The 17,676-nt window shown below is 44.8% G+C and overlaps 1 protein-coding gene across 1 annotated transcript in view; it reads left to right on the forward strand.

Annotated features, from left to right (window-relative positions):
* The first annotated feature begins 2,506 nt into the window (after window positions 1-2,506).
* Window positions 2,507-17,676, forward strand: part of Muc13 (mucin 13, cell surface associated) — an 18,073-nt gene continuing 2,903 nt past the window's right edge. Inside the window, exons 1-8 of the mRNA XM_013019323.1 lie at window positions 2,507-2,639; window positions 8,058-8,177; window positions 9,170-9,276; window positions 10,167-10,222; window positions 11,566-11,726; window positions 15,271-15,387; window positions 15,931-16,051; window positions 16,609-16,646. Of these exons, the coding sequence (XP_012874777.1) occupies window positions 2,507-2,639; window positions 8,058-8,177; window positions 9,170-9,276; window positions 10,167-10,222; window positions 11,566-11,726; window positions 15,271-15,387; window positions 15,931-16,051; window positions 16,609-16,646 (853 nt within the window). The remainder of the gene's footprint in view (window positions 2,640-8,057; window positions 8,178-9,169; window positions 9,277-10,166; window positions 10,223-11,565; window positions 11,727-15,270; window positions 15,388-15,930; window positions 16,052-16,608; window positions 16,647-17,676) is intronic.

Consider the following 17,676-nt stretch of genomic DNA (forward strand, 5'->3'; position numbering starts at 1 on the left):
GCCAGAATCGAGTCCCACAGACTTTTCCATGAGCTACTACAGAGAGATTCTGCTTGATTTTCAGGAACCACATTCTTCACCGAGATTACAGTAACAGTAACTGACACATCTGGCTTGGATGATGAACATTCTTTGAATTACCAAGAGTTATGTGATAAAATCAATACATTTGTAAGTATTCTCCACCTTCCTTTCTCTAGATGAGTGTTGGTTCTCCTGTGGAGCTGGAGAGGGTGGGGTCTTTGGGTGGTGCACACCAACTCTGTTCCAGAGGTTCACGAAGTGAAAGGCACCCCTCCATCTTTGCCCATTCACAGGGCTTCTCCTTGATCTTCTGCCTGAAGCAGAGCCCTTGGCATGGCAGAGGCCCTGGGACTCCTGCTCCACCAAACCCTCACCCATTGTTGTATAAACCATTCCTATAGATTTAGATGAAGAAGAAGCCTAACACTATTGTAAAGTAAGTTATTTCAGGGCATGCAGCTCAATGGGGCTGTGGAACCCTTGCCTAGTATGGAAAGGGCCCTGGGTTCAACTTCTACCATCAGGGTGGAGGTCAGTATGAGAGTGCCTACTTGGCATGCACAAGGCTTTAAGAGAAATCTGAGCACTGCAATAAAGAGATAAACCAATGAAGAAATCAAAAGAGCTGCCCTGGTAGCTCCTGCTATGACTAATTAATTAAATAAGTAAAAGAATTCTCAACATGGAAGAGTGCTATGCACTGCTGTGGCTCAGATGACTCATGCCTGTGGTCCTAGCTATGCAAGAGTCTGAGATCTAAGGATTGCAATTGGAAGCCAGCCCAGGGAGAAATGTCCTCGAGCCTCTCATCTCCAAAAAGCCAAAAATGGAGCTGTGCTTAGGTAGTAAAGCACTAGCCTTGAGCAAGAAAGCTCAGGGACAATGCTCAGGCCCGAAGTTCAAGTCTAAAGGTGGAGAGTACAGTAGAAAAAGAAGAACTTGCCATGAACCTTAAACGGCCTTAGAATTGTATGTTCTAAACCTACATAATCCTGTTTGAATTTGCTTTACTTTATTAAATCTATTCTTTTCCCCAGTTTTCAGATGCACTGAATAATACTGATTATAAACAGACTGTGATTGCTCAAGTAAGGTAAGTGTGCTCTAGACTGCTGGGTACTTTGGAGGCTCGGAGGTGTTTGCTTCTTTTCTCGTCTGCCCCTGAGTTTCCCCATGTGACATGAGGGTCTTCTCATGGCAAGTCTCATGGACAAGCAGGTGGTTAGACAGGTCATTGCAGAGAGGAATGTGCATGCCAGCCCTGCTAAGGTCACACTGCCTGTGTAGCCAGGATGGAAGGGTGTGGCCTAGAGAAGGTAAGAGGCTGGTGGTTGCTCAGCAACTTGTGCCTGTGGTGCAGAGCATCATCCGGACCAGCTTGTTTGGAGTGTGCATTGCAGGCAGAGACCACCCTGCCCACTCACACACAGCATGACTGAAGGGCTCGTCGTGAGCTGCTTCTGTTGTAAGAAGAGTGTTGATTGAGCATTCAGCATGTGAGACCAAGTGAATTCTCTGGAAGTTAGCAGTTCCACCTCAGCCTTCTATGAAGCACATGAATACACAAGCTTTCAAGCCAAGAATGTACAAAGATGAGTGGAGCTGGACAGAAAAGCAGCATGTGGAGTGTTGACGTTTTCTGGTCTACTGTTGTATTTATTCGTAAAAGGTGTGTCCAATCTTTGTGGATCAGGAGAAGGCAGGAGCATATACAATTGGACTTCTGTAGGCATGGGTTTCTGATTGGAGGATTCACCAAGCTGCTCTGAGAAAATATTTCACAGCTAAAATCTATTCTTATTAGGTGTGGTAGCTCACACCTGTAATCCAAGCTTCTCAGGAGACAAAGATCAGAGAAATCATGGTTCTGCAACAGCTGAAGCCAAGAATTAATGGGAATCCCATCCCATGTCATTCAATAAGCTGGTCATTGTGGTATTTTCCTGTAATCTCAACCATATGGAAGACTGTAGATAGGGGGATCTTGGTTCAAGGCCAACCACAGGCCAAAAGATGAGACCCTATCTAAAAGAAAGAAAAAAGGCTGAGAGGGTGTCTCAAGAAGTGAGAGAAACTTATATCGTCACCATCCTGCTGAAAGTGACAGCTATTAGGTCAGACATTCCTCCACATACTTCTGGTTAACTCTAAGCTCCCAGACCTAACACAGTTTATCCCCAACATTCCCAAAAATAAGTAGCCATGATTTTCCTACAAACTTTTCCAACAGGACATTGTTGTTGTTGTTGTGTTTTTCCCCAGAGATTTTCCCTAGGTACACATGAAATTGAAAAACTCATAGTGAAAGATTAATATGGTTCAGGACTGGGCCTCCATATTTGGACGCTGGTGATGGGTCAGGACTATGGGTCAGGACAAGGGCTGAGAGATTTGAAACCCTATTCATTTGTTGGCCCTTCCGTTCATCAAGTGACAGTCTCCTTTCCTTTCCAGCATTCTCGGTGGGTCAGCAAGATCCCTAATGCGTGCTGCAGGTCTGGTGCAGGCTTCTGTTCAAAACATTTTTGCAGAAGATACAGACCAAACCGAGTCCACTGTGTCTGATCTCATTCTCCAGGCAGCAGAGAATGACACAGATATTTCAGTTAATAATAGTAAGTATAATTTGGGTAAATAACTCTCCTCAAATACAAAGGTCTACCTGACTATTTGTAAACCTTTCCATTGTAGGTCAGAAGGGCCAAGGGCTACATGATCAGAACCCATGCCTACCTGCTGACTTTCAATCTGTACCTTCCATTCCTCTCACTTGCCTCTTCTTCCTTTCTAGCTGTGTCCCATGTCATCACACTGACATCTTTAGCATTCTCCTGGGAAGTACAAACCAGACATGTCACCTCTGGGCAAGGAAATAGGAGGAAATGAGAAATCAGAAGGATCACACCAACTCACAGCTTTACAAATGCCTATAGACAAACTCACCCTCTTCAGTGTAACTGTCAAAACTCATGTTTATGCTGTCCTAGGGACCATCCCAAAACTTAGTGGCCTAAAATATCGATATTTCCTTATTGTAATGTCTCTGGCACAGATTTTTTTTTCCTATAATGCTGGGTGCTGTCCCTCAGCTCTTTAGCTGAAGGCTAGCAGCCGACCACTTAAGCCACAGGGCCACTTCCAGCTTTTTTTCTGCTTATGTGTTCCTGAGGAATCAAACTCAGGGCCTCATGTATGCCAGGCTAGCACTCTACCACTGAGCCAACTTCCCAGGCGGGCCCATGGGTTAGATTTCGACATGGATCCAGGGAGAGGCCAAACTTGACTGATCTCCACAGGGCCTGGTTAAGCATCTCTCACTACACACACACACACACACACACACACACACACACACACAGCATTTCTCACTACACACACACACACACACACACACACACACACACACACAGTTGGGGTCTGGCATGTCTCAGATGGCTCCATCTCAGCTCCACACAGTGTTTCCTCCTCTAGCAGGCTAGGGTAAAAGACTTTCAAGAGCAGCTAGAAGATAAACTTCATTGTACAAGGGTTTCTCCAGCCTCTGCTTTATCACATGTATTACTCTCCTAAGCAGCCAGGCTAAATCGCAGGAGGAAGTGCTGCAGAAAGGACCCTGTCAAAGGGTGTCAGCCCAGAAATGTCAGAATGACTTGATGAGATTTCCCCACAGCAGTCATCATAAGCTCTTCACCCTAGCAAAGGATCAGTTAGTGCCAGCTCCAGAGGGGCTGCTGTGTGTCCTGGTTTCCAAGTACAAATGTCACTGTTGACCATAGTGCATTCACTGGCTTCTCTGTGGCTTTTAACACATCCCTCCCCTTCTTCAGTGCTTCTTCCCTGCGCTGCCTCTGTTCCATTCATTCTTGTCCCTCTCTGCCTTTCGTCATGTGTCTTTTACTCCTTTTATGATTTATGCCTTAAACATTTAAATGTTATTGTTGTTGTGACTTATTTATTGTTATTGTTATTGTTGTTGTTGTTGCCAGTCCTGGGACTTGAACTAAGAGCCTGGGCCCTGTCCCTGAGCCTCTTTGTGCTCAAGGCTTGCATTCTACCATTTGAGCCACAGGGCCACTTGCAGTTTTTGAGTGGTGAATTGGAGATTCACAGGGAGACAAGAAGCCAAATAGCAGCAGTTCTGGACAGTCCTGGGCATGATCAGGGCCATTGTCCAAAGACCAGATGTTTTGGGGATACTAAGAGATAGGATTAACATTAAGCTGGAGTTATTGGGACAAACATCTTCCACACCTTTGGTCTCAAGTAATGGTTCGCAAACTCTATCAGTAAAGGGCAAATAGACTCTGGCTAGAGTCAATATATAAATAAATAAACTTGGCTGTGCTCCAATAAAACTTTATTTACAAAAATAGAGTTGGGTGGCTTGGAAGGTGGTTCAGTGGTAGAGTGCTTGCCTTGCATGCCTGAGGCCCTGGGTTCGATTCCTCAGCACCACATAAACAAAAAGAAAAAAGCCGGAAGTGGTGCTGTGGCTCAAGTGGTATAGATCTAGCCTTGAGCTGAAGAGCTGAGGGACAGCGCCCTGGCCCAGAATTCAGGCCCCACGACGGGACCCAAAAAAAAAAAAATAGAGTTGGACAGATATGATTCTTGATCTATAGTTTGCCCACCCTGGTCTAGAAGAATCCTCAACCTTTGTAGCTTGAAGAATCTAGAGGGCTTGGAAGGTAGCTTAGTGGTAGAGTGCTTGCCTACCATGTATGAAGCCCTGGGTTTGATTCCTCAGTACCACATAAACAGAACAAGTGGGAAGTGGCCCTGTGGCTCAAGTGGTAGAGTGCTAGTCTTGAGCAAAAGAAACTGAGAGACAGTGCCCAGACCCTGAGTTCAACCACCTCCACATTTCTAGTGTATGAGACTCTCACGGCAGCTCACAAGACTGTAGAGACTCTCAGGGCAGATCACAAGACTGTAGAACCCTTAAGCTAATCTAAACACAAAACCTGGAATCTTTTTGTCTGACACATAAGATGACAATAGCCAACAAAAAAAATGGCCATTTGGCCACTTGTCAAACTTCCTTCCTCAGCTCTCACTAGGTCCTAGGACCAAGAAAAGATCTTATGCCTTGTCTGGCCAAGGAGTCTAGGCCAGGGCTGTGGAAACCATTGTCATGTTATTCTCACCATTTATTCAGTCTGTCCAATCAGAGCCAGAGGCTGGACCGATCACTTCCCTTGGAAAGGTCACTGTGTTGATCCACATTCTTTTGTTTGTTTTTGTTTTATTTATTTATTTATTTTTGATATTGAGGGTCTTAAACTCTGGGCTTGAGCGCTGTCCCTGAGCTCTTCAGCTCCAGGCTAATGCTCTCCCACTTCAGCCACAGCACCACTTCCAGTTTTCTGAGCGGTTTATTGAAGATAAGTGTCTCACAGACTTTCAGGCCCGAGCTGGCTTTGAACCACAATCCTCATATCTCAGCCTTCTGAGTAGCTAGGATTACAGGCATGAGTCACCTGGGCCCAGCGTCAAACCATATTCTATCCTTTGCGACGGACCAACTCGGTGGGAGCACTGGGACCTACGGGACAGGGATCTCAGGATAGGTGGGCAAAGGAGTCGGCGAAGTGACAGACAGACACAGACTCAAAAGAGTTGCATCTGAGTGTATCTTTATTGAGGAGAATTAACATTTTTATACAGTGTGTGATTGTGACATAGATTATTTGTTTATTTAAGCACGTAATCAATTTTTAAGGCAAAACATTGATGAATTACATGAAAATTAATGACTATCCCACCAACTGTTTAAGCTAAGTGGTGCGAAACAAGTCTAGCATATTGTTTAATAGAATACGTCATCTATTCAGCCTTTTTATGTTTAATAATTAACAAACCTAAGACAGGGCTGTACTTACATTATACTCTTTTTAATTTTATTTTTATCCAACTATTTTCATCTTTATAAGCTCCTGTATAAGGAAATGGTTCTTGGTTGGTTCAGGAAATATGTTACTAACTTTATATTTTGTGTGAAAACACCATCTATTCCCTACAACATAAGTTGGACTAAACTTAATCATAACTGTTGGGAGAATCTTTCTTTTTCTTATATAATCAGAGGTTTCTTCTTTCTTAGAACTCTCTAAAATACTAGGATAACTCTTTCTAACTTAGTGTAATTTATTGATTTTGTCTGTTGGACATATCTAGAAATTTTAAGTCTCTATATTTACTATGCGTGAGCTGCAAAACCGCTTGTGAAGTTGTAGGAGTTTCTGGAGGCAACGTCACATCAAATGATAGATTGATTGGGGCATTGCCCACATTTAATCTTTCGCCTTAGTCTTTATTACTTAGAGAAGCCATCTCTATTGGACTGGAAAAATACAACATGCTCTGTTCGCGATCAATAGAAAAATAGCCAAAACGAGAATAAAGGCAACGAATGTACAGTCAAGAAGAATATAGTAAGAATAAAGGTAGAGGCTATAAAGATGCAGCCAAGTGTTTGGGAAGCCTTGAACCAACACCCCCTTCCTGGGGGCATGCTTCCTTGAAGCTCTTTCACAGACTCCCCAGACTCCACAGAAGGTGGCATGGCACCCACTGGTCACAGAAAGATGCCCACTCAGCTGGAAATACCAGGAACCACTGGAAGTGCAGAAACTTAAGCGTTTGACCTTGTTTCTCTGGCCAGAGACTATTCGTTGAACTTGCAGTCCCTTATTCTGTTGCCAATGTCAAATCAGAAGCCATCTATCCACCACAGGCAGCTTTATGGAAGTGCTCTGCCCTCCTGCGCTGGCCTCTCTTTGCTGAACCCAGCTAAGGACTCCTTGCAGACACATCTTCATGGCTGCTTTGCCTGCTGTGATCTCTGCTCCTTTCCAAACGCTTGCTTCGGCAGCTTCCTCTCCATTGTGCCTCTCGGACTGGGTTCCCATGGTGGTTAGATACTGAGCTGCTTGTGAGAGGAGGAAACAAGAGTTATTATATACGATGGCAGGCCTGAACTGGCCTGGAGGCAGGACAGACGCTCTCCCAGGTGGGACTTGTCAGGGCACAGGGCAGGCATCCTGCCACTGGGCCCTGGGTCACTGTGGTGAGCAGCAGTCACACTGGAACTTCTCTTTCTCAGAGAACAACGGGTTAAGTCTGACCAGATTGTCTTTTTTAGGGAATCCAGTTCTCCACCAACTCCTGGGGGATGCCTGGGGCTTGAGTCTATGCCAGGCTCCACTCCTGTCCAGAACCTTTCATTCCAAAAGTTTCAACCAAGTGTATGTGGCGTGGCAATCCTTTACTTTTTCCTCCCTTCCTTCCTATGGGTAGATAAACCAGCTAGGTTCATCAGAGTATGGTGTATAGTTTCCTTTAGGAACTTCTTGGCTATGCTTTCTTGCAAGATGATTGTTCAGCCACCGTAAAAAACATACCCTTTTTTTTTTTTTCTAAAAGTTTCTCGGGGCTCTAAAAGATTTTCTAGAACACCCAGAAAATCTCAAGGGTCTTGATTCCTTGGCATGAGAAGTAAAAAATTTTGTATGTATCAGTACTGGAGCCTGAACTCAGAGCCTGGGCACGGTACCTTAGCTTTTTCACTCACCTCTGCTGCTCTACCCCATGAGAACCATAGCTCCATTCTGCCATTGTGGTTTGTAGTTGGAGATCGAGTTTCACAGACTCTTCTGCCTAGGCTGGCTTTGAACTTTGATTCTCAGAACTCAGCTTCCTAAGTAGCTAGGATTTCTGCAGGGAGCCACCAGTGCCTGGATAGCTGTTGTTGTGTTTGTTTGTTTGTTTGAAGTCTCTTTGTCAGCAGCCCTTTGTTCATTCGTCTCTAGCCTCTGTTGTCAGTGAGGATTTGGCTTCAGAGTTTCAGCAATGGACCTTCCTGAGACCTAAGAAAGCATGTGTTTGTTTCTAGATTATCTGAGGTGTGTGGTGGAAGCACACAGCCAGAGAGTAAAGAGAGCAGCAAAGAGGCAAGAAGGTTGAAAAACGTGTTTATAGTGTTATCTGCTCTCATCTCTGTGGATTTCTAACCTCTTCCTTCTCCATCCCAGGTACCAGTGACCTTTGCCAAGGGGACCCCTGTGGCATTGCTTCCTGCGTGGAACTAAACAACAAACATTTCTGCAAATGCCCGGAGGGATATTATTATACCTCTCTAAACTGCACAAAAGGTGAGTTAGAAGGGGCTGGGAATGTGGCTTAGTAAACTGCTTGGCTAGCATGCATGAAGTTATGGGTTTCATCCTCAGTACCACAAACACAGAAGACAATGGGATTGGCACTGTGCTGGTCTTGAGCAAGAGAAGCTCAGAGACAATGCCCAAGCCCTGAGTTCAAGCACCATAACTGACAACAAAAATGTGATTGACAAGCGCTGAGCATAGTGGAGCTCCACATCTCATACCTTCAGTGGGCTTTAGAGAAAAATTGAGATGGTGGTGAATAGAGTCTCTCAGATATGAGAAGCAAAAAGAAAAAAGCTGTAGAGGCCTCCAAGGGCCAGCCATATGAGGAAAAGGCTGTTATTACCTTGGACCAACACACACCCAGTGGGAGAGGAGATGGACAAAAGCAGACTTGCAGACTGGGCTGGAAGTCTGGGGAAGATGAGGTTCTTTCCTCCCGGGTTTCCGGGGTGGGGTGATAGAAACTATCAAAGACCATGTGACCACAAAGACTCCATCTACACTGTGCTGTTGAATCATGGGACATGCATGGACTGGGATCTTGGCTTTTCTTTTTAATTTTTTTTGTTTGAGGTTTGAGCTCAGATGCTGGCAGTCTTGCTTAGCTTTTTTCTTTTGTTTTGTTTGTTTGTTTGTTCGGTCGTGGGGCTTCAACTCAGGACCTGGGCGCTGCCCCTGAGCTTTCTGGCTCAAGGCTAGGATGCTACCACTTTGAGCCACAGCACCACTTGTGGTTTTTGAGCAGTTAATTGAAGATGAGATGCTCATAGACTTTACATGTACCCTGATCCTCAGATCTCAGACTCTTGAGTAGCTAAGATTACAAGTATGGGCCACACACAAGGCCTCCTGGCATTTTCGTTCATCTGGCCTTGTACCATTTGAGACACAATACTTCTGCTTCTGGCTTTTTGCCAGAATCGAGTCCCACAGACTTTTCCATGAGCTACTACAGTGAGATTCTGCTTGATTTTCAGGAAAGACATTCCTCAGAGAGATTACAGTAACAGTAAATGACACATCTGGCTTGGATGATGAACATTCTTTGAATTACCAAGAGTTACATGATAAAATCAATACATTTGTAAGTATTCTCCACCTTCCTTTCTCTAGATGAGTGTTGGTTCTCCTGTGGAGCTGGAGAGGGCGGGGTCTTCGGGTGGTGCACACCAACTCTGTTCCAGAGGTTCACGAAGTGAAAGGCACCCCTCCATCTTTGCCCATTCACAGGGCTTCTCCTTGATCTTCTGCCTGAAGCAGAGCCCTTGACATGGCAGAGGCCCTGGGACTCTTGCTCCACCAAACCCTCACCCATTGTTGTATAAACCATTCCTATAGATTTAGATGAAGAAGAAGCCTAACACTATTGTAAAGTAAGTTATTTCAGGGCATGCAGCTCAATGGGGCTGTGGAACCCTTGCCTAGTATGGAAAGGGCCCTGGGTTCAACTTCTACCATCAGGGTAGAGCTCAGTATGAGAGTGCCTGCTTGGCATGCACAAGGCTTTAAGAGAAATCTGAGCACTGCAATAAAGAGATAAACCAATGAAGAAATCAAAAGAGCTGCCCTGGTTTCTCCTGCTATGACTAATTAATTAAATAAGTAAAAGAATTCTCAACATGGAAGAGTGCTATGCACTGCTGTGGCTCAGATGACTCATGCCTGTGGTCCTAGCTATGCAAGAGTCTGAGATCTAAGGATTGCAATTGGAAGCCAGCTCAGGGAGAAAAGTCCACAAGCCTCTCATCTCCAAAAAGCCAAAAATGGAGCTGTGCTCAAGTAGTAAAGCACTAGCCTTTTGCAAGAAATCTCAGGGACAGTGCTCAGGCCTGAAGTTCAAGTCTAAAGATGAAGAGTACAGTAGAAAAAGAAGAACTTGCCATGAACCTTAAATGGCCTTAGAATTGTATGTTCTAAAGCTAGATAATCCCGTTTGAATTTGTTTTATTTTATTAAATCTATTCTTTTCCCAAGTTTACAGATGCACTGAAGGATACTGATTATAAACAGACTGTGATTGCTCAAGTAAGGTAAGTGTGCTCTAGACTGCTGGGTGCTTTGGAGGCTCGGAGGTGTTTGCTTCTTTTCTCGTCTGCCTCTGAGTTTCCCCATGTGAGATGAGGGTCTTCTCATGGCAAGTCTCATGGACAAGCAGGTGGTTAGACAGGTCATTGCAGAGAGGAATGTGCATGCCAGCCCTGCTAAGGTCACACTGCCTGTGTAGCCAGGATGGAAGGGTGTGGCCTAGAGAAGGTGAGAGGCTCAGCAACTTGTGTCTGTGCTCCAGAGCATCATCCGGACCAGCTTGTTTGGAGTGTGCATTGCAGGCAGAGACCACCCTGCCCACTCACACACAGCATGACTGAAGGCTCGTAGTGAGCTGCTTCTGTTGTAAGAAGAGTGTTTATTGAGCATTCAGCATGTGAGACCAAGTGAATTCTCTGGAAGTTAGCAGTTCCACCTCAGCCTTCGCTGAAGCACATGAATATACAAGCTTTCAAGCCAAGAATGTACAAAGATGAGTGGAGCTGGACAGAAAAGCAGCATGTGGAATGTTTAGGTTTTCTGGTCTACTGTTGTATTTATTCGTAAAAGGTGTGTCCAATCATTTGTGGATCTGGAGAAGGCAGGAGCATATACAATTGGACTTCTGTAGGCATGGGTTTCTGATTGGAGGATTCACCGAGCTGCTCTGAGAAATTATTTCACAGCTAACATCTATTCTTATTAGGTGTGCTAGCTCACACCTGTAATCCAAGCTTCTCAGGAGACAAAGATCAGAGAAATCATGGTTCTGGAACAGCTGAAGCCAAGAATTAATGGGAATCCCATCCCATGTCATTCAATAAGCTGGTCATTGTGGTATTTTCCTGTAATCTCAACCATATGGAAGACTGTAGATAGGGGGATCTTGGTTCAAGGCCAACCACAGGCCAAAAGATGAGACCCTATCTAAAAGAAAGAAAAAAGGCTGAGAGGGTGTCTCAAGAAGTGAGAGAAACTTATATCGTCACCATCCTGCTGAAAGTGACAGCTATTAGGTCAGACATTCCTCCACATACTTCTGGTTAACTCTAAGCTCCCAGACCTAACAAAGATTATCCCCAACTTCCCAAAAATAAGTATCCACGATTTTCCTACTAACTTTTCCAACAGGACATTGTTGTTATGTTTTCCCCAGAGATTGTCTGTAGGTACACATGAAATTGAAAAACTCATAGTGAAAGATTCATATGGTTCAGGACTGGACCTCCATATTTGCACCCTGGTTATGGGTCAGGACTACGGGTCAGGACAAGGGCTGAGAGATTTGAAACTCTATTCATTTGTTGGCTCTTCCGTTCATCAAGTGACAGGTTCCTTTCCTTTGCAGCATTCTCAGTGGGTCAGCAAGATCCCTAATGCGTGCTGCAGGTCTGGTGCGGGCTTCTGTTCAAAACATTTTTGCAGAAGATACAAAGCAAACCGAGTCCACTGTGTCTGTTCTCATTCTCCGGGCAGCAGAGAATAACCCAGATATTTCAGTTAATATTAGTAAGTATAATTTGGGTAAATAACTCTCCTCAATTACAAAGGTCTACCTGACTTTTTGTAAACCTTTCCATTGTAGGGCAGAAGGGCCAAGGACTACATGATCAGAACCCATGGCTATCTGCTGACTTTAAATCTGTTCCTTCCATTCCTCTCACCTGCCTCCTCTTTCTTTCTAGCTGTGTCCCATGTCATCACACTGACATCTTTAGCATTCTCCTGGGAAGTACAAACCAGACATGTCACCAGACATGTCACCTCTGGGCAAGGAAATAGGAGGAAATGAGAAATCAGAAGGATCACACCAACTCACAGCTTTACAAATGCATATAGACAAACTCACCCTCCTCAGTGTAGCTGTCAAAACTCATGTTTATACTTTCCTAGTGACCATCCTAAAACTTAGTGGCCTAAAATATCAATATTTCCTTATTGTATTGTCTCTGGCACAGATTTTTTTTTCCCATAGTGCTGGGCGCTGTCCCTCAGCTCTTTAGCTCAAGGCTAGCACCCTACCACTTACGCCACAGGGCCACTTCCAGCTTTTTTTCTGCTTATGTGGTCCTGATGAATCCAAATCAGTGCCTCATGTATGCCAGGCTAGCACTCTACCACTGAGCCAACTTCCCAGGCTGGCCCATGGGTTAGATTTCGATATGGCTCCAAGGAGAGGCCAAACTTGATTGATCATCTCCACAGGGCCTGGTTAAGCATCTCTCACTACACACACACACACACACACACACACACACACACACACAGTTGGGGTCTGGCATCTCTCAGATGGCTCCATCTCAGCTCCACACAGTGTTTCCTCCTCTAGCAGGCTAGGGTAAAAGACTTTCAAGAGCCCCTAGAAGATAAACTTCATTGTACAAGGGTTTCTCCAGCCTCTGCTTTATCACATGTATTACTCTCCTAAGCAGCCAGGCCAAATGGCAGGAGGAAGTGCTGCAGAAAGGACCCTGCCAAAGGGTGTCAGCCCAGAAATGTCAGAATGACTTGATGAGATTTCCCCACAGCAGTCATCATAAGCTCTTCACCCTAGCAAAGGATCAGTTAGTGCCAGCTCCAGAGGGGCTGCTGTGTGTCCTGGTTTCCAAGTACAAATGTCACTGGCTTCTCTGTGGCTTTTAACACATCCCTCCCCTTCTTCAGTGCTTCTTCCCTGGGCTGCCTCTGTCCATTCTTCTTGTCCCTCTCTGCCTTCCTCATGTTTCTTTTACTCCTTTTATGATTTATGCCTTAAACATTTAAATGTTTTTGTTGTTGTTACTTATTTATTGTTATTGTTGTTATTGCCAATCCTGGGACTTGAAATAAGAGCCTGGGCCCTGTCCCTGAGCCTCTTTGGCTCAAGGCTTGCATTCTACCAGCTCAAGGCTTGCATTCTACCATTTGAGCCACAGGGCCACTTGCAGTTTTTGAGTGGTGAATTGGAGATTAGAGTCTGCCTGGTCTGGCTTTGACCTGTTTTCCCTATATCTCAGGCTCCCGAATAGCTAGGGTTACAGACATGAGCCACCAGTGCCCAATGTTTGATTTTTAATAAGTGTAACCCCAGACCTAATCTAGAGACTCATTTCTCTCTTAAATCATGAGCAACTCCTGCTCATTTATAGTTTTTCACCACCTTTCCTATTTCTTTGAAATATTGAAAAGATTCTCACCAGGACCTTAAACATAAATGTTATGGGAGAAAACACTGAGAATTGTATTAGAGAATACAGTGGTCCCATCCGCTGGTAATTTGTTTGTCTTTTAACAGCATACACCATTTTTTTCCATCTAAGTGTAATTTTCCAGCAAAAGGTACTAGAGCTGCATACATGCACGCCCACACACACATACATGTGCAGGCACACACATCCACACACATCCACATTTTTCTTTTAACTTTAGTCCTTTTTTCTTCTTTGTTGAAGCTTTTCTTTTGGGAGGGGGGGTCCGGTCGTCGGGCCTGAACTCTGGGCCTGGGAGCTGTCCCTCAGCTCTTCAGCTCAAGGCTAGCGCTCTACCACTTGAGCCACAGCGCCACTTCCAGCTTTTTTCTTTTTGCTTATGTGGTGCTGAGGAATCGAACCCAGGGCCTCAGGCATGCAAGGCAAGCGCTCTACCACTGAGCCACCTTCCCATCCTGGGGTTCTCTTTTTAATTTGGTTTTTTCCTCAAAGTGTTTCTCATCTCTCAGGTTTTCAATCCTTTGACCCTCCCCTAGATTTCTTACAACTCACATTTGCATTGTTGCAGATAAAGCCTCTCACCTTCTTGAACTATTTTTTTTATCCTCCAGAGTCTCTTGCAGTGGAATTAACACTTCTTCTTTCCTGACAGTGTCAGTGTTTTCTCCCTCAACATCTATAGTATGCATGTCTGTGACATCTCTGATGTCTCTTTTTCCTTGCCTGCTAAGGGGCTGTCACTTCTCAAGTAGCAATTCACGCAGGCAGAATTCCTGCCCCCTACCCCATCTTATCACACACTCTACTTTTGACTAGCTCAGACTTACAGCACTTGTGAGGAGGCAGAGGGTCTCCATCAGCATGGGAACTGGCCTGTCAGGGTAGTCACCAGCCAAGAACAACTTGTATATTCCTCCAGATAATATTGGGAAAGCCAGTCACTGGTGGCTCATAACTGTAATCCTAACTACTCAGTTGAGATCCTGAAGATCATGGTTCAAAGCCAGTTTGGGCTTGGAAGTCTGTGAGAATTTTTATTTCCAGTTAACCAGCAAAAAGCTGGGAGTGAAGCTATGACCCAAAGGTAGAGGGCCAATCTTAAGTGAAAGACCTAAGGGACAGTACCCAGGCCCCTGAGTTCAAGTCTAAGTACTACCCTCCCCTCAAAAAGGATAATATTGGTAGTCCCCACCCCCACCCCATGAATGCTCTGTTTTGGCTCTTGTGAATAATTGTGAAAACATTTGATCCATGTCCTGAAGATTTCTTTGTGGTCAATGCTTCTCAACATCTTCTTCTACTCTGAGACTCAGCATGAGCTACAAGAACACAAAGCAGCCTGATATGGAAGTAAGCAACTCAAAGCTCAGAGGACAGCACCTTTTCTGCCACCAGCTTCAGTGGCAAAATAGATTCTCTTTTCTGCGCCAAAAGTTGTAGAATCTCCTTTTTTCTTTTTTTCCTTCATTTCTTATTTTTCTCTCTCTTCTTTGTCATTCTCTTTTTCTTTCTCTTGCTCCCTTTTTCTCTCTCCCTTGTCCTTCTCTCTTCCCTTCTTTCCTTCCTTCCTTTTTTGTTCTTGTGGCAGGATTGAACTTGAGCTCAGAGCCTCAAGCTCTTGCTTAGATTTTTTTCGCTTAAGACTGGCACTGTACCACTTGAGCCACACTTCTACTTCTGATTATTTACTAGTTAATTGAAGGTAATAATCACTCTGAGATTTTTCTGCCCAGGCTAGCTTTGAACCTCAGTCCTCAGATCCCAGCCTCCTATGTAGCTAGGATGATAAGCATGAGCCACCATCACATGGCTTGCTACTCTATTGTCTTGCTGAACATATATTTTTAAATTTGTACTTCTTACAGGGATGGATCCATGTGAATCTTCTGGTTGTAAATATGATGGTAATAACTGCACTGATATTTTACTATGTGAATGCAAAACTGGGCTGCAAAGACCTAACCCATTTTCTACTTGTAATGGTAAGTATTTTAAATATTCTTTGCAGCTCACTTACTCTCCTTTTTTGCATTTGCAAAATACAGACTTGACCACTTGGACTTCTATATACATTCCAAGACTGAGTGGCATGAATTTTGGTTTTGCACCAGGACTGAATCTGGGCTAGGAAGTGACTTATGTGCATCTTTGCAGGGAGTATGTCTTGGTAGAGGCAATGGCCATCTGATTTTACTTAGAAAAAAAGCAATGTGGAAAAGATGTTTTCTTCACTTTAGGGTTAAAAAGATTGTTTCCAGCCAGGCGCTAGTGGCTCACGCCTGTAATCCTAGCTACTCAGGAGGCTGAGATCGGAGATCACAGAAGCCATTCCGAGCAGAAAAGTTGATGAAACACTATCTCCCACTAACCACCAAAAAAGGCAAAATAGAGCTGTGGCTCTAATGGTAGAGTGCTAGTCTTGAGTGGAAAAAACTAAAGGATAGGGCCCCAATTACTGGCACCAAAAAAAAAAGAAGGATTGTTTTTGAAAATTGCTCAGAAATCATTCTGCCTTGAAACTCTAGGTCTACATTGTCCTGACAACTGCATTGCTGAGAACAAAAAGCAATGTACAAGGGACAGCAATGGAGCCTCCGTGTGTGAGTGCCTGCCAGGCTACAAGAATGACAAAGGGTTCTGTGAAAAGTAAGAGAAATCACCTTGTTTTTACCTAGCGGGGCTAGAATTTACAAGCAACATACAGGGGAGAGCCAGGAAGCTGTGAGCTGGCAGAGCTGGCAGGTGTGGAGAGCGTCTTCCTCTTCTTCTCCAGTGGTGTCTGAGCATTCTCTGTGTCCAGGAACCACACAAGATAGAAGCGAGTGACCACACACCGTGGGAAATGTATTAACTGTGCAGTTGCAGAGGAGGGAACTGGCGCTGCATGCAGATGGCATGCCAGTGCTGACGGAGCGGGAGCAGGTGGCAGGATTGTGTGGCATCACCCTCGAGAGGGTCTCGGTGCCTCTTGGGCTCTGTGTCACCTGGGTGGCTGAGCCTTCCAGGAGGAGCAAGAGGCCTCGTAGGACTGGCTAGAAGGTATTCTTCTGGAAAAAAAAGAATGGAACATAAGGAAAGCAAGAGAGAGAAGGAGCCGGGGAGGGCAGAAGAAAAGGAGATAGAAAAGGAGAAATGGAAGTAGCGTGGGACGGAGACTCCAGCACACTCTCTCATGTATTTTCTCATTCTTCACCCTATTCCAGGTGTCCATTTGGCTACAATGGAAAGGACTGTGAAGACCGTGAGTACAGATGTTGTGCTATTATAGATAAGGCACTGGTGGCTCACGCCTTTAATCCTAGCTACTAAGGAAGCTGAGATCTGAGGTTTCAAGCCAGCTGAGGCAGAAAAATCCATGAGACTTGTATCTCCAATTAACCATCACAAATGCTAGAAGTAGAGCTGTGGCTCAAGTTGCAGAGCTGTAGCCCTGAGCAAAAAAGGCTCAGGGACAGCACCCAGGCCCCGAATTCAAGTCATCTGAGAATGGAACAAGGCCCCCTGTTAATACCTGGTTTGGTCTGGCTTCCTTCATCAAAAAAGTCTGTCTGTAACTTGTCTTCTGGGCCCTGCATTCCATGCTCCTCTTGGGTTCTGGGTGCCAGCTCTGCTTTGGAAATCACAGAACTCAGGCTTAGTGTGGGCTCAGGCCTCAGGGCCCATTTCAATCCAAAGAGCATCCTAAGTCGTTATTCTGATGGCCCACATCAGCTAAAATATGGATGCTCTGCTACTAGAAAGGATAAAAGATCCATGTATTCCAAAGATGGTTGTTGTAGGAGAGCAGGCCTGGAAATCAGACATTAGTTCTGAAATCTTCTTGCCTTCATTATTTACTGGCTTAGATGTCCTCTTGCAAATTCAATTGCTTCATCCCATCCTAAAGCCATCTCTCACCCAGACTGGAACAACGCAAACTTTAAACATTTGGTAATTTAGACAATGCATTCAGTAAAGCTCAGTGATCTGAAATTGCCTATGAGCACCAGCTTTGTGCCAGTGCAAATAGCACTGGAAGCATTGTACCCACACTCACGTGTGGAGGGCTTGGTTGCCAGAACAGTTCTGCCAAGTCATTTCTTCCTTCTGGCTCTCAGCTGCCACATGAATAAAATGATAGATTTAGCCGGGCACTGGTGGTTCACTCCTGTAATCCTAGCTACTCAGGAGGCTGAGATCTGAGGATCACAGTTCAAAGCCAGCCCAGGCAGGAAAGTCTGTGAGACTCTTATCTCCAATAAACTACTAGAAAACCAGTAGTGGGGACTGGG

This window comes from Dipodomys ordii, unplaced genomic scaffold, assembly GCF_000151885.1.
Source record: "Dipodomys ordii isolate 6190 unplaced genomic scaffold, Dord_2.0 Scaffold45, whole genome shotgun sequence".
In the NCBI taxonomy this organism is placed as follows: Eukaryota; Metazoa; Chordata; class Mammalia; order Rodentia; family Heteromyidae; genus Dipodomys; species Dipodomys ordii.